This window comes from Acomys minous, assembly GCF_964271855.1.
Source record: "Acomys minous genome assembly, chromosome: 12".
Classification (NCBI taxonomy): domain Eukaryota; kingdom Metazoa; phylum Chordata; class Mammalia; order Rodentia; family Muridae; genus Acomys; species Acomys minous.
This window is the reverse complement of record NC_140493.1, coordinates 88438158-88460512: the sequence shown is the minus strand read 5'-3', so window position 1 is coordinate 88460512 and position 22355 is coordinate 88438158. Positions and strand designations below refer to the sequence as shown.

The following is a 22355-nucleotide window of genomic DNA, read 5'->3' as shown; positions in this document are numbered from 1 at the left end:
GAGCTTCCAGCCACCCCCAGAGCACACAGTGTGCTCGCAAGAGATAGGAAATACCCTCTACGTGACACACTGCCTCTGGCTTTCCCAGGCTGCTAGTTAATAACGGAAGAGTCATGGCTGGAGAAAGCAAAATAATTGAAAGCAATGCTTGGCAAATTGCAGTTTCAAGGCCTTCCACTGCCTTCCTAACAATTTGCGAAACCCATTTTATTGCTTTTTTAGATTCCTCGTGTTGAAATGCCACCGTGTGCCGTAATTACGTTAAGTGACACGCCAGCTGTAAAGACGGGGTTGTGATCACTACATTTGGCTCATGCAATCGGCTGGCTTGGGGTTGGGGGTGGGGGTGGGGGGGGGCTGGAACATCTGCCAAACTGCCTGACTTACACTCCCTGCCAGGATGGAAGGAGAACTGGAACCAGAAGTCAAGCGTTTGAGGCCAGCAGGATCATTCAGACTGGAGGGAGTAGGGGCAATCCAGGCTCGGCGTGAGCCAAATGATTCCTAACGCTGGTTACACATCAAACCCCTCGCTACCCCCCAACCCCCACCTGGGGGAGGGATGCTTATTACTGATCAGCTAGGGATTGAGTTGGGGCTCCATTCTTACTCATTACTACGAGTGAGTGTGTGTGTGTGTGTGTGTGTGTGTGTGTGTGTGTGTGTGTGTGTACGTGTGATATTTATGAGTTCGTAGGAGTCTCCCTTCATCTCTCTCCTGTCACTCCCCCCATCCTCACTGCCTTATTCCTTTGAGACAGGGTCTCCCCTGAAACAGAAACTTGCCAACATTTTGGTTTGGCTGGTGGATCAATCTGTTCTCAGGATCTGCATGTTCCTGCCCACTGAAAGTTGGCTGTGTGAGCAGCCATGGCTGGATTGTGTGTGTGTGTGTGTGTGTGTGTGTGTGTGTGTGTGTGCGTGCGCACGCGCGTGTTTTGGTGATTCAAGCTCAGGTCATCATTCTTGTACAGCAAGCACGGTTGCTGTCCATCTTCCCAGACCCTAGGACAGCTTTTAAAGTTCAAATCAATGTCTCTCTCAACCAGACTGGACTCATTCAGGCTAGGGCGAATAACATGCATAAACTACCCAGGTCTCTCTGTGTGCGATTCTGAGGGCTGAACCCAGGACCCCTAACACTGAGCAAAGACAACCTACGTGTGTGTGTGTGTGTGTGTGTGTGTGTGTGTGTGTGTGTGTGTGTCCATACATTCAGTACCAAAGGAGGCCAGAAGGCGTCACTGAATATTCTGGAACTGGATTCACAGATGGTTGCCAACAGCCACCTGGGTGCTGGGAACCTAATCCAGGTCTTCTGCAAGAGCTGCTAAGTAACACTCAACCACCGAGCCTCTCAAGCCCCCGCATTTGTGTCTGTGTGAGGATGTGTGTGTGGGGGGACCACATGTGCTACAGCACGTATGTGGCCATCAGAGGGCAACCGGTGGGAGTCACTTCTCTCTCCCACATGGATTCAAGAGACCGAACTCAGTATTTTCAGGGTTGTTGGTGAGTACACTCGCCATTAAACACTTCTTAGGACACTGTAGACCCACTTCACACTAACTCACGGAGCAAACATTTATGGAACCCCTATGAAATCCTCGTTACTTTGGGTTAAAAGCGAGGAGTAAGGGGCTGGGAGAGATGGCTCAGTGGCTAGGAACATGGCTTCCCTTCCAGAGCACCTCTGTTCAATTTCTAACACCCATGTGGTGTTAGGTAGCTCACAACCACCCACAAACCCAGTTCCAGGTGACTCAAAGCATGCAAACACAGATGCAGGGAAACGATGTGAAGGCATCATACGGTCCAACCGCACGAACAATTCACTGCCATGAGGGATGCAGTAATGTGACCATGGAAGGAGCAAAGGGCCCCTGAGGTCCCCAGTGTGGTCTCTCCAACTGTCTTTCCATATTCCTCTCCCAATATTCCTTGCTGATTCAGCCGAGTTGCGCTAGACCGTACATAGTTATCACATTTGCGGTTGTTATTTTCTCCTAGGCATTCTATACTGCAGTCCACATCCTGTATCAGTTTTTTAAATTATTATTTATTCTTATTTTATGGGCATTGGAGTTTTGCCTGCACATATGTCTGTGTGAAGGTGTCCAATCTTGGAGTTATAGACAGTTGTGAGCTGCCACGTGGGTGCTAGGAATTGAACGCTGGTCCTTTGGAAGAGCAGCCAGTGCTCTAAACCACCGAGCCACCTCTCCAACCCTCATATCAATTGTTTTAAAAGTCTCCTGTTTGTTTTTGTTTTATTTTGAGACAGGGTTTCTGTGTGTATCCCTGGCTGTCCTGGAACTCACTCTGTAGACCAGGCTGGCCTTGAACTCACGAGATATGCCTACCTCTGCCTCCTGAGTGCTGGGATTATACCATCACCACCCCGACCTTAACATCATTTTTATCCTTTCCTGACACCCCGAATAGAAGTGGACTTGGCTCAGAAGGATGTGAGGATCATCCACAGATCCTGGAGCTTTACTCAGGCATTCTAGGACACTCCACAGGACCAAGGCATTCTCAGGCCCCATCTCCCATCACCCCTGTAAGCATTCAGTAGACAGTTACTTTCCACAGTCTATGGGTAGGTGGACCCATGGAGACGGCCTGAATCTTCCTCTTCTCGTCGGAAAACCCAGAGCTCTTAAACATTCTAGACAGAATCTGGCAAATAGCACGGATAGCCAGGTGTGGGATGCTAACACAAGGCTCACTGTCCAGAAAGCACTCAGCTTTGCAGGACGGAGACCACAGCACGTTTAGAAGAAGGCAGAGCCCTTCTGTATACAGGGCCCCGGGTGACTGCACTGATTCCACACACCTGTGTGAAACGACCATGGCTCTAGAAGCAAAATGTCTGTTAGGGAAATAAATCTGACTTTGCCGCATTAGCAGGCTTCAGTGTCTTGGATAAGCAGTCTTTTCTGCTTGGGAAGCACTGTGGGGGGGTTAAATGCGCCCCCCCCCGTTCCACTGGAAATACACAAACACCGTGAAGCAGCACTCACCATTAGACCTCACGTCTACCCTCCCCATACTTTCTCTACAAAGCCTTCCGTACCCTCACCCCCCACCCCCCACCCCTAGAGCTCCAACCCCAGAAGAGGAAAGAAGGCAGCACAGGATGAACTGGCAGGATGAGACGTTAGACACGGCTGGAAGTCTAGAAAGGTTGGTAGCGATGGCCCAGACAAGGTCATTCCAAGCACTTGGATCCTCACCAAAAAGGGCAAGGCTTCCTGTCGACCATCCGTCCCTGAGAAATTCTTCAAAAGCTCCTGACATACTTCCAAAGATTGGGGGGGTGGGGGGGCTGTTAATTCGGGGGAACTGCCATCCCACGTCCCATTCTAACCAGGCTTTTAGCTAGCATTGTGCATGGCAATTTATTTTATTAATGTACACAATGAGGGAAGACATATAATCTCTGCAGGTCAGTGGAAGAGACACCTGCAGGCGAGGTACTCGCACATTACCTGTCTTTGCCAGCAAGACTGAAGGAGAGGTAGGAGCAAGAGGCAGCCCCGGTTACTGAGGTGGCGGGCCTTTGGGCTGGCTCGGGTGGGAGAAGATCTCTCTTTTGCCGGCAAATTTGCAACCGTCCGGATTCTTTTCACAGAGACTCAGAATTCTGCCACAATTAGTCCTAAGTCTGCCTTCCTTTTCTTTAGAGAAGAGGCCGGGACTGGGACAGGCACAGGCCTGCAGGTGGATTGAGGGCTCTAGACTCCTGGAAATCGGGAGTCCTCCCCCTCGCTCCTCCCTCAAGTTGCTGAGCCTGGGGGAGTGCTCCGGATGACAGTGGCCAAGTTGTGTGAGGGGAACGCCGCAGCTGAGGCAACTACTGGACCTTGTCCTAAGAAGTACCACTCAATCCTCACAAAAGTCCTGGTCCCACACACAGCCCTGTGAACTAACTGGGAGGGCACAGGACAACAGAAGGCCACTGTCCTCAGAGGTGCCAGTGAGACATGTTTATCAGAGCAGAATTTCCAGATGAGGAAATGAAACTTCCGGTCCATTCTGTAGACATTGTAGACCCTGTAGGAAGATACAAATCATTTCCTGGAGTAAGAGGTAGGAAAGGAAAAATGGCAAAGATCCAGTCTGATTCTAGAAAGGGGGAAAAAAAAAACCCAATAGGTTTTTCTTAGATTATCTTTCACAAAGGCCTCGGGAATGGTAAAGTCAGTTAGTTTCTTTTTCCGCCCCTCTTGGTGATGCTGTGGAGTGAGCAGGCCAACCGCTCTGCCACTGAGCCACATGCATCCCAGCCCTAAAATCAGCATCATCATCTTCTCCACAAGTAGATCAGGAGGTGCTTAGGAGTGTCAGCAGCCATGGTCCCCAGAAATTCATTTCACCCGTGGAACATTCATTTCCTGCCCCTTACATCAAAGACACCTGATGTGGATCTTTAAAAGCAGCTAAGTGGGCTGGCTGCGGACGGCGTACAGCAGTAATTAAAAAGCGGTGTGCCTGAGGGCAGCAAGGGGCCACGGGGCCCCACCCCTCCCCAAGAAGCCGTTCGCAATTGATGGCCACTGGCAAAGGGAGATCAGTTTTCTCCAATGCAGTGTCCTTGGGTATATAAACCACACTGCAGGACAGGCCAATGCTCAGGAGATGGCCAACATGAAACAAACTTAATGGTATCTTTTGTGGACTTTTAGGTTTTGCTTTGTTTTGAGTGGGTTGTATGTATGTATGTATGTATGTATGTATGTATGTATGTATGTATGTACGTACGTATTTTGGTCTTATTGGTCTTTTGTTTCCAAGACAGAGTTTCTCTGTGTAGCCTTGGCTGTCCTGGAATTGGCTCTGTAGACCAGGCTGGCCTCGAACTCGGAGCTCTGCCTGCCTCTGCCTCCTCAGTGCTGGGATTAAAGGCGTGCGCCACCACCGCCTGGCTTGTGCGAAGCTTTTATAACACCAAGGGTTAGCAGCGGCAACAGCACATAACTGTGGTCACCACGGTCACCAGCATTGAGGCCACCCACGTGGTCAAGCTGTAATCATCCTTGCAACCTTACTAAACGGATTCTATAAGCCCTGGGTCATTACCACTGCACACCCCGGTCTCGGGGGCTGGGCCATTCACTGTATATGAGTGTCTAGAGCAGACTGTGGGGACTTCTGCTGACAAATGGGAGAAACTGCCGGAGATTGTTTCTCTCAATGGTCTGGACCAGCTTTAAATTCATAGCAGAGCAGTAAAAGGAAAGAAAAGCTGTCTGTCTGTCTGCCTGTCTTAAGTTTATCACTTGAGTAAGATTGGTCAAGGTGTAAGACACCCTCAAACCTTCATTTGCTTTTTCTTCTCTTTCTTTTAGTTTTCCTTTGTTTTGTTTTTGTTTTCCAAGACAAAACAAAGGCAAACAAAACAACAGCAGGGTTTTGTTTCTCTGTGTAGCCCTGGCTGTCCTGAAACTCTCTAAAGACCAGGCTGGTCTCAAACTCAGAGGTCTGCCTGTCTCTGCCCACCAAATGCTAGGATCAAAGGTGTGTGGCATTACCGCCTAGCAAACCTTGATTTTTTTTTTTTAACCTACAAATTTTGGATCAAGTAAAACCTGCCTTTCCACCTTACAGTACTGCCATGAGGATTCCAGGAGCAACGGTACATGAATTTTCTATGTGGAAAATATATTGTTGCTATATTTATCGGACAAGGCCTTGTCTACCACAGGGACCTCTGTGTTATCCCTCCCTCACTCAGCTGTCATTTATTATGCAAAAGCCCTTTCTTACACCAGCCCTCTCATTTTTAAATCAGTACATGATAGCTGGGCATTCTGCTGAATATAAGGGGTTTTTTGTTTGGTTGGTTGGTTGGTTTTTTTGGTTTTTTTTGGTTTTTGGTTTTTGGTTTTTTCCAGACAGGGTCTCTCTGTGTATCCTTGACTGTCCTGGACTCGCTTTGTAGACCAGGCTGGCCTCAAACTCACAGCAATCCCCCTGCCTCTGCCTCCCAAGTGCTGGGATTAAAGGTGTGCACCACCACCAACCGGCAAGTTTTTTGTTTTTTGGTTTTTGTTTTTTGTTTTAAGATTTATTTATTTATTTTATGTACACCTGCCTGCCAGAAGAGGGCATTAGAGGGTATAGATGGTTGTGAGCCACCATGTGGTTGCTGGGAATTGAACTCAGGACCTCTGGAAGAGCAGACAGTGCTTAACTGCTGAGCCACCTCTCCGGCCCAAGCTTGTTTTCTTATTTGCCAATTGTGGTCTGCTAATTTTGGAAACAATTTTAGAATCCGTTATGTGCCCTAAAACCAGAGGGCCAGATCTGCCACCTAGTCACTCCTCCTAATATTCTCAGAGCTCTCTCAGCCTTTGCTTGCCCCACCCTCTCCACCCCCCAGTATCCTGCAGAAATGCCTTCCCTGGAGAGTCATTGGTTATATCAAGAATAATAATGAAAAAGCCGCGCATGATGGCACATGTCTTTAATCCCTGCACTTGGGAGGCAGAGGCAGGTGGATCGCTGTGAGTTCGAGGACAGCCTGATCCACAAAGCTAGTCCAGGACAGCCAGGACTACACAGAGAAACCTTGTCTCAAAAACAAAACAAAACAACAACAGCAAAAAAAGATGTTGAAAAATGGAGCTGGAGTCAGGTGTGGTGGTGCGCACCTTTAATCCTAACACTGGGGAGGCAGAGGCAACCTTGGGCTCTTGCACAGAGAAACCCTGTCTCAGGAAAAAAAAAGGAGGGGGAAATAAGGAAGGGAGAGAGGTGGGGAGAAAGAAAGAAAGAAAGATAGATAGACAGATAGATAGAAAGGAAGGAAGGAAGGAAAGAAAAATGGGACTTGCGCATCAGAAATATTTGACTCAAAGCCAGTAATGGTGACTTACACTATAATACAAGCAAGTGACAGGCTGGGACCAGACTGAGGGGAGGAGGGGGAGGAGGATGAAAAGGAAAGGAAAGGACGAAAGGGAAGAAAGAGGAAGTAGAGATGGTTTAGCTGCCAGCAGCCAGGACCACGCCCTGCTCTTGGGAGAGGACCTGAGTTTGGTCCTCAGCACCCATACTGTGCTGCCCAAAACCACTGTCACCCCAGCTGCGGTGGGTCAGATGCCTTCTTCTGGCTCTGAGTACTGCCCTCATGTACACAAGCCCCACACAGATACACACATATATACATAATTAAGAAATTTAAACTCTGTCTCAAAAACAAAACATTTTAAAGGGCTGAAGAGATGGCTCAGAGCCTATGAGCACCTTACCCCTCTCTTGCTCTTGTTCAAACCTCAGCACCCACAAGGCAGCTCACAACTCTGGCTCCAGGGCATCCCATGCCCTTTCCTGGCCTCTAGGAGCAGCAGACATCCACATAGTGCACATACATAAATGCAGCCAAAACACTTGTACACACTTAGAAGAACACACATAAATCTTTACAAAGTCCTCGCTGTCCTGGAACTCACTGTGTAGACTAGGTTGGCCTGGTCCTGGAATTCACAAAGATTCACCTGCCTCTGCCTTCGAAGGAGTGCACTATCACATCTGGATAAAATACATAAAAATCTTTTTTTTTTCTTTTTTTTTTTCCAGAGACAGGGTCTCTCTGTGTAGCCTTGGCTGTCCTGAATTCGCTTTGTAGACCAGGCTGGCCTTGAACTCAGAGTGATCTGCCTGCCTCTGCCTACTGAGTGCTGGGATTAAAGGCATGTGCCAACACACCCAGCAAAATACATAAATTTTTTTTAAGATTTATTTATTTATTATACAGTGTTTTGCCTGCATGTACACCTGCACACTAGAAGAGGACATCAGATCACATTATAGATGGTTGTGGGCCACCATAAGGTTGCGGGGAATTGAACTCAGGACCTTTGGAAGAGCAGGCGGCGCTCCTAACCTCTGAGCCATCTCTCCAGCCCCCCAAAATACATAAATCTTAAAAAAGAAAAGAGTCAAAACAAAATCTTTAGATAGACAGCAAAAAGAGATGACTAAGAGAAAAAAGAGCAACTAATGACTAAAGAATGACTCTGGCCACATGGTGAAGATGGTTTCTGCTCTTGGGGAGTCACTTCTGTGGTTGAGAAAAAAAAAGAGCAACGCTCTGCTTACTCTTTTCTGTTAAGGGTCAAGGTTTTATTCTACAGTCCATGCAGACAGTACTTTACCCTACCTGCTCTTCACACTTCTTTGTTTTGCTTTTGAGACAAAGCCTCACTTGGTATCCTAGACTGGGCTCAAACTTGAGATGATCTGTTTGCTTCAGTCTCCCTAGTGTTTTGCTACCACGCTTGGCTGTCATGTTGGCCCAATGTAAACCACACCCTTCTCGTGTGTGTGTGTGTGTGTGTGTGTGTGTGTGTGTGTGTGTTATGATTTTTGTTTGTTCTTCGAGACAGGGTTTCTCTGTGTAGCCTTGGCTGTCCTGGACTCATTTTGTAGACCAGGCTGGCCTCAAACTCACGGCGATCACCCGTCTCTCCCTCCCAAGTGCTGGGATTAAAGGCGTGTGCCATCATGCCCCACTGGCTAGTCAACATAGTTTTGTTTTGTTTTGAGACAGGGTTTCTCTGTGTAGCCTTGCCTGTCCTGGACTCTCTCTGTAGACCAGACTGGCCTTGAACTCACAGAGATCCCCCTACTTCTGCCTCCCAAGTCTCAGGATTAAAGGTGTGCACTACCATGGCCAGCTGGCTTCTGATTTTTATTACTGGGGACAGAATTCAGTCCTCATGTGGTCTAGGCAAGTGTTCTACACCACAGCTGTATCCCCAACCTCTATTATTAATTCAATACTGATGGTCTTATTAAATAAAAGTTTTTTGGGCTAGAGAGATAGCTCAGTGGTTAGCAGTACTCACTGCTTGTCTAGAGGACTGAAGTTTAACGCTCAGCATCCACATAAGGCACTGGGTGGCTCACCACCACCTGTGGCTTCAGCTCCAGGGATACATTGCCTCTGGCCTCTGTGGCCACAGGCACTCACACGCACATATCCCCATGCAGACACATACACATAATTTAAATTAATAAGAGAGACCAGAAGGGATGGGTCACCAGTTAAGAGCACTGGCTGCTTGGGGGCTGGAGTGATGGCTCAGAGGTTAAGAACACTGTCTGTTCTTCCAAAGGTCCTGAGTTCAATTCCCAGCAACCACATGGTGGCTCACAACCATCTTTAATGTGATCTGGTGCCCTTTTCTGGCCTGCAGGTGTACATGTAGGCAGACCAGGTATACATAATAAATAAATAAATAAATCTTAAAAAAAAAAAAAAAAGAGCACTGGCTGCTCTTTCAGAGAGGACCCAGGTTCAGTTCCCGGCACCCACAAGGTGGCTCATAACCAGCTCCAGGGGATCTGATGCCCTCTTCTGGCCTCCAAGGGCACTGCACATGCACATAGCGCATAGACATACAGGCAAGCAAAACATACCACTACACATAAAAATAAAGGTTAAACATTTTAAATAATAGAAATCAAATTATTTTTAAATTTTTTTGTGTGTGCTATGTGCCTGCTCATGCCATGGCACATGTGTGGAGGTCAGAGGACAGCTTCCTGAATCCGTTCTCTCCTGTTACCTTCTGGGATCTGGTGGCTGAACTTGGGCCCTCAGGCCTGTGGGCAAGAGCCTCTAGCCTAGAAGGCCCCTTACTGGGCCTGAGCATGAATAAAAGCTTTCAGGGGACTCTGTAATGTCATCACTCCCCACTTTCTTCTTCCCTCGAGACAGAGTCTCATGGAGCCTAGGCTGGTGTTGACGCCCGTGGATCCCTTAAAGTCATGGTTTTTCAGGCTCTCCTGATGCGTGGAGCACAGCTGTGAACTACCAAGCCCGTTCTCTATTCACTCTACAGCCCTCGCTGATCTGAAACTTGCTATGTGGACTAAGCTGGCTTTGAACTTGTGGTGATGATCCTCCTGCCTCTTGCTTCCCAAGGGCTGAGATTACTAGTATATACTGCCAACACCTGGCTCCCATTTTAAGATCCATTTGGCAGGGTTTTGTTTTGACTCTTCTCGCTCGCTCGGGATACATGAAGCTGCTGATCTTCCTGCCTTGGCACCCTGAGTACTGGGGATACAGGCATAAGCCATTATCCATGCTGAGATACACGCTAAACATTTCTATTAAAATAATGTTGGGGACAGCCGGGCGTAGTGGCGCACGCCTTTAATCCCAGCACTCGGGAGGCAGAGGCAGGCGGATCACTGTGAGTTCGAGGCCAGCCTGGTCTACAAAGTGAGTCCAGGACAGGCAAGGCTACACAGAGAAACCCTGTCTCAAAAAACAAAAAAAAACAAAAAAAAAAAACAAAAAAAAAATAACGTTGGGGAAACACTAAACATTTCTATTACAATAACATCACGGAAACCTTTGTGGAGGTCAAAGCACAACTTGCAGGAACCAGTTCTTTTTCTTTCTACCATGTGAGCCCCATGGATCGAACTCAGGCCATCAGGCTTGGCAGCAGGCACATTTATTCACTGAGCCATCTCACCGGCTCGAGAATATGCATTTGCACAAACTCTCGGTAGAGGCCTGTGGGCTACGATTACTCAAATCCCTACCATACGGTGAGACACTGGTAACCAGGGAGCCAGATCACCATATCTGGTAGCGATCTGGTTTCCACAGCAGGAGTGAGGGCTACGGTGGGGTTCTGAGCAGCGCCAGTCTCTCCTCATGTACACAACCTTTTTCAGAGGCACCTTGAGGTCCCTCTGGCCCTTCCACACAGTTCCTCTGTCCTGTCATTCTGTCCCTTCTCATGGCAGGGCCAGCCTTTGATGGGCAGAGATGTAGGCTGGGGCCAAACCTGCACAGCTTGAAAGACATGAGTGTCAACTTGACTTTGGCAAGGTTCTTTCTGGTTCTGTGATCTATGTTTATGACTGTCCCAACTTTAGCCACAGGCAGAAGGCAAAGTGCGCCTTGCAGTAAAGGCAGTTCAACACCATACGCCAAGGGTCACATTTTGAGCAGAGTGCCTACCTGTAGGCATTTTTTGTTTGTTTGTTTTGGGGGTTTTTTTTTTTGTTTTTGTATTTTGGGGGAGTTTTTTTGTTTTTGTTTTTTTGAGAGACAGTGTTTCTCCTCTGTGTAGCCTTGGCTGTCCTAGACTCTCCCTAGTGTTTTGCTACCACACTTGGCTATCACATTGGCCCAATGTAAACAACACCCTTCTCGTGTGTGTGTGTGTGTGTGTGTGTGTGTGTGTGTGTGTGTGTGTGTGTTCGTGTTCTGATTTTTGTTTGTTTTTCGAGACAGGGTTTCTCTGTATAGCCTTGGCTGTCCTAGACTCACTTTGTATACAAGGCTGGCCTCGAACTCACAGCAATCCATCTGCCTGTCCCTCCCGAGTGCTGGGATTAAAGGCGTGCGCCACCACGCCCGGCTTTACCTGTAGGTCTTCATCAATCCATCCACCCTCCTATGTACTCAACGCTTCAAAAAGATCAAGAGAGGAGCTGACAGTGCACCAGCCCATCTGTGGAGGGAGGGTAGGTCCTTACCTGACTCCTCTCACGTCTCTTCTGACCAGCGATCAGGCATTGGCTGTGTGCTTCGGGTCCTGTGCTCCCGGGTCCCTTCTAGTACCTGAGTGGCTTCTGCTAGGCCGAGGGTCCAGACGGGCCTGAGTGGCGACTACCAGCAGGTCATTCAGAGATTCAGCATGGCTGTGAGAAGCCTGCAGGAGGATGATGGAGGGCGTGTCCCTCTCTCTCTTCCTGCCAGAGCTGCGGCTGTTGGGGTACCACTCCTTGGACAAGGGCCGGTTTTCTAGAAAGGCAAAGTCATTTGGCATCACCGGTTTGTGCTGCTATAGTCAGCACAGATTCCTGGTGAAGGCCACCTCTTACCAGGTTCCCATGCCCACAAACTGGCTAAAGGTCTTGGAATCAAAGTCAGCGGCCATTTTTCCTTCCCTCCACACAGGTTTTACGGCCCAAGATTGGCACAGACAATGGGGCTCATGTGAACCGAGAGCTGGGGGTGTGAAATATCAGAACTTTATTGGCTCTTTTGCTCAGTGGGGATAGAGACTGTCTAAGAGCACGGGCCGTATCTCCATCACTGGACATAGCGTTGGGTCTAATACTTTCCTTGACCTGGGAATCCCGAAAGCTGGGGTCTGTTCTAACTGGTCCCCTCTCTAATGCTATATAGCTTTAATCTTCTTGTCATTGTTAGTTTTGGTTTGGGGATTTTTGTTTGTTTGTTTGTTTGTTTTTGTTTTTTTTTTCAAGACAGGGTTTCTCCGAGTAGCCTTGGCTGTCCAGGACTCACTTTGTAGACCAGGCTGGCCTCGAACCCACAGCGATCCATCTGCCACTGCCTCCTAAATGCTGGAATTAAAGGTGTGAGCCACCACTGCCCCACGGTTTGGGAATTTTTATCTAATGATTTTTACTTTAATTTTATGGGTGCTCTGCATGTATGTCTGTCTATGTGCCACATGTGTGCCGGATGCCCATGGAGGCCAGAGGAGGGCATTGGATTCCTGGAGTTACAGACAGTTGTGAGCAGCCATGTGGGTGCTAGAAACTCAACCTGGGTCAAAAAAAAAAAAAGCCAGTGCTCTTAACTACGGAGCTGTCTCTCCAGCTTCTAGTTGTGTAAACTATTTTTTATTATTGTGTATATGTGCATATGTGTGGGTGTGTGTACCACAGCACACACATGGGGAGTCAAAGGACACTTTTTTGTGCAATCAGTTCTCCCCACCCATTTTTACGTGGATCCCAGTGATCAAGTTCAGGTCACCAAAGTTATGTGGCAATTGCCCTTTTACTCACTAGGCCATCTCACAGGCCCTACTGATTTATATTTATATATATTTCTTAAATTTTTATTTGGGTGCTGGAAAGATGGCTCATCGGTTCAGAGCGCTGTATGCACTTCCAGAGGTCCTGAGTTCAATTCCCAGCAACCACATGGTGGCTCACAACCTTCTATAATGTGATCTGATGCCCTCTTCTGGCATGTAGGCACACATGCAGATAGAGCACTCATAAACATTAAAAACAAAACACAGCAGGGCTGTGGTGGCGCACACCTGAGGCAGGCAGATCGATGGGAGTTCGAGGCTAGCCAAGTCTACAAAGCAAGTCCGAGACAGCCAAGGCTACACAGAGAAACCCTGTCTTGGGAGGAAAAACAAAACAAAACACTGGCTGTTCTTCCAGAGGACCTAGGTTCAAATCCCAGTACCTACAGAGTGGCTTACAGTTGTCTGAAATTCTAATGCCAGGGAATCCAACTCCCCGTTCTGCCTTCCCATGGCATCAGGCACACACGTGCATGGTATGCCTAGACACAAAACAAATAAATGCGTTTGCTTTTATTGATGTGTATGTGCCTACTTGCCTGTATGTGAACCACACAGGTACAGGTGCCCAAGGAGGCCAGAAAAGGACAAGGGATATTATAAAGCTGGAGTCACACAGACAGTGGTGAACTGTCCAATACAGGTGCTGGCCCGGCCCTTGTTTGTTTGTTTGTTTGTTTGTTTGAAATAGGGTCTCACGATGTAACTCTGGTTTTCCTGGAACTGGCTTTGTAGACCAGGCTGGCCTCAAACTCACAGAGATACGCCTGCCTCTGCCTCCCCAATTCTTGGATTAAAGGCATGCACCACCACCACCACCACTCCCACTTGTCTGTCTGTCTATCTGTCTGTCTGTCTATCTATCTATCTATCTATCTACCTATCTAGAGAAAGTGTCTTGCTGTGTATCTCAGGCTAGCTACAATCTCAGGTCCTGACTGCTGAGATTTCAGGCAGATGCCACCAGACTTTAGCCCCAGTGCTACAGTTGGGACGCTGAATGTCTTCTAAAGGCCTGAAGGTAAAGTTTGTCCCCTGATGGTCCTGAGAAGGTATGGAACCTATGGTGACTCCCTACGAAGTGAGTTTCATCCACCCTTCCATCCCACCATTGCCAGGGAGTCACGCTCACACCTAAGACCCAAAGCAGTGGGTCTGCCCGGCCATTGACTAAGACTCGGAAAGCCATGAGCCCGAAACAATCATACTCTCTTTAGAAGTTAGTGGCCTGAGTCATCCTGTCATCGTAAGACAAAGCTGACTCTCGTGCCCGAGCTCCTGGCATACCCCTGCCTGCCCCAGCACTCACGTGACTTGGGAGCCAGAAACAAGGAGCGTTTCTTCCTCATCTGAACCGTCCTCAGAATGTCTGACATCAGCCGCTGCCTCTTCATGTCGTTCCTTAGGGAGGTCCAGCTGCGCTCCAAAGGCTCGGGTTTGGAGGCCGCGGGGGGCTTGGGTTTTTTCTCCTGGGCCAGCTTTTGGGAGGCCTTCTGCTGCATATACTTAGAGGAGATCATGTGGATGCTGTCGGGGCTGCTGCACTCAGCGCTGGTGGACAGGGAGTCTAGAGAGGTGGAAAGCTGGGCGGTAGCCTCTGGGGAGATTCCTACAGATGTTAAGGGCTGAAAGACAGAACAGCTGGAATGAGATTGCAGGAGGCAGAGGGATCCCTCCTGAAAGAAACAGCAGAGACAGTCACGCTGGTCAACGAAGAGCTGCCCCCTGGGACCACAGAGGTATCTCGGTGGCTAAGAGCACTGGCTGCTCCTTAAGATCAGTGACCTCTCAGGTCTCTAGGAACACCTGACATCCGTGATGCACAATGCAGACAGCCAACATACACATGTACAATTAAATGCTAAACATTTCATTGTTGGTGTTTCTTGGACTTGGTTCTGGAACAGGAAAGATCTATAAACTGGGTGTGGTGGCGCGTGCCTTTAATCCCAGCACTCAGGAGGCAGAGGCAGGTGGATCTCTGTGAGTTTGAGGCCAACGTGGTCTACAAAGTGAGTGCAGGACAGCCAAGCCTAACACAGAGAGACCCTGTCTTGGAAAAAAACAAACAAACAACCCTGAAACAAATTTCATATCTGGCCCTGTGTTTGTGTACATTTATTACGTATTACATATACTTTTAAAGATGGGACAGACTTGGGGCTGGAGAGAAGATTCAGCAGCTAACAGCACTTGCTGCTCTCGCAGAGGACCCAGGTTCAGTTCCCAGCACACACATGGTAGCTCACAACGGCCTGTAACTCCAGGTTGAGGGGGTTTAATGGCCTCTTTTGACTTGCTACCATTGCATTCAAGGGGCCCATACACCTACAGTCAGGTGCGTGCATACACATAAAATAAGTATTTAAGGTGGACCAGGCTAGCCCTCAATTCTGGAGCCTGAATACCCTTCCTGCTTCAGCATCCTTCCAGGTAGCTGGGACCACACTGGCGCATGTCACTTCACTTATCTCACTAAAATGAGTTTATCATTAGGTGTAGTGGCACATGCCTTTACTCCCAGAATGCAAGAGGCCAACCTTGCCTCAAAACAAAAAAGAAACCATTGAAAAATATAGGGAAAAGGCCGCGTGACAACATAAGCAGTCAGTGTTGTCACTGAGCAATGCTTGCCAGCAGCCATACGAATATGATGACATGCTGGGTGGTGGCAGCAGCACGTGCCTTTACTCCCAGGCGGATCCCTGTGAGTTCGGGGCCAGCCTGGTCTACACAGAGCAAGTCCCATGACAGCCAGAGCTACACATAGAAATCCTGCCTTGAAAAATGAAACAAAAACAATAACAAAAAGGATATGATAGCCGGGCGTGGTGGCGCACGCCTTTTAACCCCAGCACTCGGGAGGCAGAGGTGGGCGGATCGCTGTGAGTTCGAGGCCAGCCTGGTCTACAAAGTGAGTCCAGGATAGCCAAGGCTACACAGAGAGACCCTGTCTCGAAAAACCAAAAAAGAAAAAAAAGAAAAAAAAAAGGATATGATGATGCAAAGAAGACTCTTCTTTCCAGAGACTTCTGAAGAAACCCGGCCATGCCCACGCTGTAGTTTCTAGAACCGTGAGAGGACACATGGTGCTGCTTTAAGCATCTAGCCTTGACGACTTGACACACTGCACTGGAAGAAACTAGCTGGCGCCTCGAGAGGCAGAGGCAGGCGGATCTCTGTGAGTTCGAGGCCAGCCTGGTCTACAAAGTGAGTCTAGGACAGCCAAGGCTAACACAGAGAAACCCTGCCTCAAAAAACCAAAAAGAAAAAGAAAAAAGAAAGAAAGAAAGAAAAAGAAAAGGAGGTATGGGGAAGGACTGTCCTCCTCAAAGCCATCAGGCCTACCCTCCCAGCAGGCATGTCAGTCCACTGTTTGGTCTTCACAATTGGAGGAGCTGAGGCTCAGGCAGCAGCGGTGGGTCCTCAAAGAGCCACAAGTTCAGGACAGAAAGAGGACCAGAAAGCAAGACTCTCTCACCGCTCCCTCCCAGAGCTGCACTTACCAGGGAGCTGCTGATTATGTTCACCACGAAGGCTGATTTGACTTCCTTGGCTTTGGGACTGGACTCATGGAGCTCCGTCCCAAAGCAGTTGAAGTCTGAACTCCTCAGGTCAGGGACGGAACTGTGGTGTCTGGTGGACGTGGACTTCCAGGGAGTGAGGCTGACCTCCTTGGGGCCTTTCTGGTAGAGGCTGCCGGCAGTTTCGTTTTTCCTTATGCCTCTGATATTCAGGAACAGACCAGGCGTGCAGGATACTAAAGCCATGGGTTGGTAGGACTGGGGAAGATGAAACCAAACACACAGCCCGTGGGGGAGCGCAGTCCTGCCCACCACTGGATCCATCTGCACCCCAGGGAAGGTGCAAGAGAAATGAGGAGAAAGGCAACAGGAGGAGAAACCAGAGACAGCCCCATGTGGATTGTGAGGGGAGGGGTGCCTTCAGCCACTTGAAACTCAGATGACAAACAGGACAGTGTATACATGATGGAAAAGCATCCCACGGCTTTCACCGGACCCCTCAAGAGGCTGTGACCCCCCAACGAAGTTGAAAATAGTTCCCAACCCAGCTCTCTGGTCCTGGCCTTTCAGGTGAGTCTTCAAGACTAAGCAGGAAGCCAGGCATGGCGGCACGCCCCTGCAACCCCAGCGCCCCAGTGGCAGAATCAGGAGAGCAGCCATGGGTTAGAGCGGGGTCAACGTACATAGTGAGTTCCAGGCCAGCCAGCAGGCCTCCATGGTGAGAGTTAAGACATTTGAAAAAAATAAAAGATTAGAGAGAGGCTGGCAATATGTAGGTCAATTTGTGGTCTCGTTTGCGTGAGGCTCTGCTTCAGTCTCTAGCGCTGTGTTAACCAGGCCTATGTGCCTCACGCCTGTAATCCCAGCCCTGCGGAGGCGGAAGCAGGAGGATCAAAACTTCTACATTAGCTTGGGCTGCATGGCAAGTTTGGGGTCACCCAGTGCTACCTGAGACCCCTACCTCTAAGAAACAAACAAGACAAGACCCAAATATGATACGATGTGCTGCAAAGTCATCTGTGTCCGCTGAGGTAGAGGAGAACAGGAGGCATCAGAAACCAAAGACTTCAAGCCCGGGATGACGAAGGCACCTCACCAGGGGCTGGGCCACCCCGTGCAGAGAGCATGCAGGCGGCACCCATCCCTTTTCAATCACCCCATGTAGTGTCCCCGAGGGTCTTGTCTCCAGGAGCCTGCTGGAGGGGCCATTCCCATCCAATTGGAGATGAGGACAGGATACATAGTTGTGAAGCACGCGCACACACACACACACACACCATGTGACATCATGCTCAGCCCCTTAGCACAGCCAGGCTGCACTTACTCCCAGAGGCACAGAGGACAGACCAGTGAGCATCCTCTACTACTAAGCCGGAGGGATCCTCTTAACAGATGCCAAGCTCTGTGAGCCTTCTAGATCCCTTCCTGTAGTCCGGGGGGAGGTTCTGGGCTGCAATCAGTGTGTCTGCGCTCGGAGCAGAGGTCTCCGTGACACCCTCCCACGGATGGGCCCAAGCCGGGGTAGGGTGCCGGTTTTACACATTCCCCCCTCATCTGAGTTTACTTGTTTGGGGGGATGGGTGACCGTCTTGCACTTCTGCTGTTGTCTCTGTCGCTGCTGCGTCCTCACGGCCTTGTCTCTTGCCTGCTCACCCGCAGACTCGCCCTGAGTCTCTGCTTTCTTCTCTGTCTTTAGGGAGAATTTGTTTTCCTGTTTCTGCTTCAGCTCCCGGATCAGCTGCCTGTCGATAGAAGAACACGCGAGTGAGTGTCACAGGCTAGGGAGCAGGTGTTCTTCTTGGGGTGGGGTGGAGTGGATAAGATGGGGTGGGAAAGGGCATGGCTTTGCCATGCAGCCCAAGCACCAGCTACTCTTTCCGTGGGACACAGGATCCATTCCCAGCACCTACACGGCAGCTCACAGCTGCCTGTAACTCCAGTTCCAGGGGATCTGATGCCCTCTTCTGGTGTGCGTGAAAACAGAGCACTCAGGAGCTGGGCGTGGTGGCGCACGCCTTTAATCCCAGCACTTGGAAGGCATAGGCAGGCGGATCGCTGTGAGTTCGAGGCCAGCCTGGTCTACAAAGTAAGTCCAGGGCAACCATGGCTACACAGAGAAACCCTGTCTTGAAAAGCCAAAAAAGAAAAAAAAGAAGAAGAAGAAAGAAAACAGAGCACTCACATACATAAAAATTAATTAAGCTGGGTGGTAGCGGCACACGCCTTTAATTCCAGCACTTGGGAGGCAGAGGCAAGCAGATTGCTGTGAGTTTGAGGCCAGCCTGGTCTGCAAAGTGAATCCAGGGTAGTCAAGGCTACACAGAGAAACCTTGTCTCGAAAAACCAAAATAACAACAACAACAATAATAATAATAAATTAAATATATTTTTTTAAATATATGGAGCGATAGAGTGCCTGCACATGAGTGACTGAAGGCCAAGGGACAGAGTAGGTTAAGAGTCATCCTTCCTGCCAGTGCAGTGGCGCACACCTTTGACCCCAGCACTCGGGACGCAGAGGCAAGTGGACCTCTATGAGTTCAAGGCCAACCTGGTCTACAAAGCAAACCTAGGACAGCCAAGGCTACACAGAGAAACCCTGTCTCGAAAATAAATAATAGCACCTTTCCAGGGAAGGTGCACAGTCCCTTCTTACACTACAGTGCTCCCATCACTTGCCCCCTCCCTTGAAAGAGGGACCAAATAGGGGACTAAGGCAAGGGGCTCCCATGTTGGGCCTCTTCATATGCTGGGCTCGCTGGCCAGTGAATCCTGGGACTGGACCAAAGGTGGTACACCAGATGAGGTCACTCGGTCTCAGGAGTCAGGAGCAGGGTAGTTCGAGTCCTTTCATGTGGCATGCTCTGTGCTCTGACATCCCCTCTCATAAATGAGGAAATACTTGGTGGGGACAGGTCCTAATAGGATGGCTCTCTCCCAGCTCTTGGGTTTGCCATAAACCTGGCTACACAACACACTTCTGAGGTGGTGGGGCAGGTGTCTGTCTCAAGAACAAGTGTCTAAAACAGTAGCTCGGCTCTTAAACGAAATCAACAGATTCTTCCCGTTCCCCGTCTTTGTGAGACTCAGACCGAATGTTCCCTCAGCCACGAGGTCGTGAACCGAGACACAGACGCTCTCCTTGCTGCCTTGGGTCACCCAGAGGAGCAGATCCGGCACACCCTGCCCACCTCAGCCCGACAGGACGCCTTCCTACCGGGCATACAGCTCCCGGGCTCTGGAAGCAACAGTCTTCTGGAAGAGGGAGCTGTTGTCCTGGAAGAACTTCTCGTACTTCTCCAGATTCAGACCAGGGTAGATGAGCCGGAACCCGCCACAGTTTTTCTTCTCATATTCCTCTGTTTTCTGTAACCTCACTGCCTGGAAACCCTTGACTTCCTCCATTCTGGTGGGAAACAGAACGCGGGGCCAGGGGCCCACATTTACGTTTACGTTTTCCTGGGAGGGGACATGTCCAAGCTGGGTGTCACATAAGGGCCTTGCACATAATAGTGGTTGGTCAGTGATTGTTAAATAAAAACAAGAATGTTTCTGAGAGGGGGTTCTAGCACTCCGGGGACAGTCAGCGTCACGATGCACAGAGGAGCTGGTTACAAGGGTCTGACAGCTCAACCAAATTCTCTCCTTTTATGAGTACAACGCTTAGTCTCACCAGGCCGACTGTCGCCGCCTCCTCATTCACTGTCCTCATAACCCTTCTCTGGAGAACAACAGCTCATATTTTTGCTACGTTTGTGGGCTCCTTGGATGGACTTAATACGCCTTTATGAGCCGTGATGACCTCACTCTTCCTTACCGTGCCCCCCGGAAGGAAGAGATCAGGTAAGGGAGCAGGCAAAGCTTCCTATACAGCAGGGACGCCAAGAGCCACTGAGCTGTCCAGCCCAACTAACATAAGGGTTGCCTATCTTCCTGAGGATCAGCAGCATCTCACTGCCCAACAGTCAAGAACCTTAACCACTTCTAACAAATTACGGTGCCCGGTACTAGGTAAGACTTCATATGAATGACATCATTCAATCCCCTTTTATGAATACATAGCTCCCCTTCCCAAAAAAGGTCCCCAAGCCTCAAGGAAGATGACAAAAAGGCTACACAACTGGTAGTCTTCAGTCACAATGGGACCACAGGCAGTTTTACTGAGGGCAGGGCAGTAAGCCAGTGGGCTGCCTAGAGCCAGAGGTACTGCTGTACCTCATCTCCCGAGAAGGACACTGCTGAAGGAATCGTCCCCGCTGTTTCTCTTCCTCTAAGACTTTCTTTTTGTCACAGCTTTCCAGGTTGATGAGGACCAACGCATCGTAAAGCAGACTGTCTTTTACCTCTTTATCCAACTTGGAGTCAGTGGAGAAGCTTGGAGAATGGTTGACCTGTGATGATTAGACAGGGGTCTGGGATGGGGCTGACCAGTGTGACAGCAGCGGTGAGGCCAGGTACTGACAAGGCCCACCCACCTCACAGCCACGGTCAGGTGAGTGGGAGGGAGCTGAGAGACTGGAACCACTGTTAAGAGAGCAGGGAGAGCCAGAGAGATGGCTCAGAGGTTAAGAGCACTGGCTGCTCTTCCAGAGATCCTGAGTTCAATTCCCAACAACCATATGGTGGCTCACAACCATCTACACTGTGATCTGGTGCCCTCTTCTAGCTTGCAGATGTGTATGTAGGCAGAGTACTGTATATATAATAAATAAATCAATCTTAAAAAAAAAAAAAAAAGAGCACGGGCTGCTCTTCCAGAAGTCCTGAGTTCCCAGCAACCACACGGTGGCTCACAACCATCTATAATGAGATCTGGTGCCCTCTTCTGGTGGGCAGGCACACATGCCCACAGAACATTGTATACATAATAAATAATCTTAAAAAAATAAAAATAAAAAAGAAAGAGCTGGGAGTGGTGGCGCACGCCTGTAATCCCAGCACTTGGGAGGCAGAGGCAGGCGGATCACTGTGAGTTCGAGGCCAGCCTGGTCTACAAAGTGAGTCCAGGACAGCCAAGGCTAACACAAAGAGACCTTGTCTCGAAAAACCAAAAAAAAAAAAAGAAAAGAAAAGAAAAGAAAGCAGGGAGAACTGGGCACACACCTTTAATCCTAGGGAGACAGAGGCAGGAGGATCACTGTGAGTTTGAGGCCAGCCTGGTCTACAAAGTGAGTCCAGGACAGCCAAGGCTATATAGAAAAAGCCTGTCTGGAAAAACCAAAACAAACAGATAAACAAAAACAAACAAACAAAAAGCAGGGAGAGCAGGAAGTAGAATTCCCTCTAGGGTAACCAGGTGGGGGTCGACTGGTTGGTTTTTGAGACAGGGTCTCTCTTTATAGCCTTAGGTGGCCTGGAGCTCTGTAGACCAGGCTAATCTGGAACTCACAGTGAGTCCCTGAGTGCTGGGATTAAAGGCTGCACCACCATTGTCACCAGCTCTTCCTTTCTTTCTTTTTTGTTTTGTTTTGTTTTTCGAGATAGGGTCTCTCTGTGTAACCTTGGCTGTCCTGGATTCACTTTGTAGACCAGGCTGGCCTCGAACTCACAGCGCCAGCTCTTTATTTCAACCCTTACTCCTCTGAAAGTAAGAGCAGTTCCCTCTCTATAGGCCCTCTGTTTCATGGGTGTGGGTTCTCTTACATGTGCTGTGCTCTCCCCACACCAGCGTAGGAGAAAGAGGTCCAAGTGACAAGTTTTAGCCAGGCATAAGTGGCTCATGCCTGTAAATCCACCTCAGGAGGCTGAGGCAAGAGCATTGTCACAAGTTGGAGGCTAGCCGGGCACGGTGGCGCACGCCTTTAATCCCAGCACTCGGGAGGCAGAGGCAGGCGGATCGCTGTGAGTTCGAGGCCAGCCTGGTCTACAAAGCGAGTCCAGGACAGCCAAGGCTACACAGAGAAACCCTGTCTCGAAAAAAAAAAAAAAACAAGTTGGAGGCTAACCTAGGCAATGCAGTAAGTTCCAGAATAGCTTGTGGTGTAAAGCGGCACTCTTA

At 49.3% G+C, this 22355-nt stretch overlaps 1 protein-coding gene across 1 annotated transcript in view; it reads right to left on the bottom strand.

Moving 5' to 3' along the window:
- Window positions 1-3399: 3399 nt before the first annotated feature.
- The window catches only part of TTLL6 (tubulin tyrosine ligase like 6), a 44110-nt gene continuing 25154 nt past the window's right edge, over window positions 3400-22355 (bottom strand). Inside the window, exons 10-16 of the mRNA XM_084749907.1 lie at window positions 20573-20748; window positions 19575-19763; window positions 17922-18099; window positions 16340-16615; window positions 14143-14458; window positions 11518-11785; window positions 3400-4059 (exon numbers count right to left, since the gene is read on the bottom strand). Of these exons, the coding sequence (XP_084606033.1) occupies window positions 11550-11785; window positions 14143-14458; window positions 16340-16615; window positions 17922-18099; window positions 19575-19763; window positions 20573-20748 (1371 nt within the window). The 3' untranslated portion in view covers window positions 3400-4059; window positions 11518-11549. The remainder of the gene's footprint in view (window positions 4060-11517; window positions 11786-14142; window positions 14459-16339; window positions 16616-17921; window positions 18100-19574; window positions 19764-20572; window positions 20749-22355) is intronic.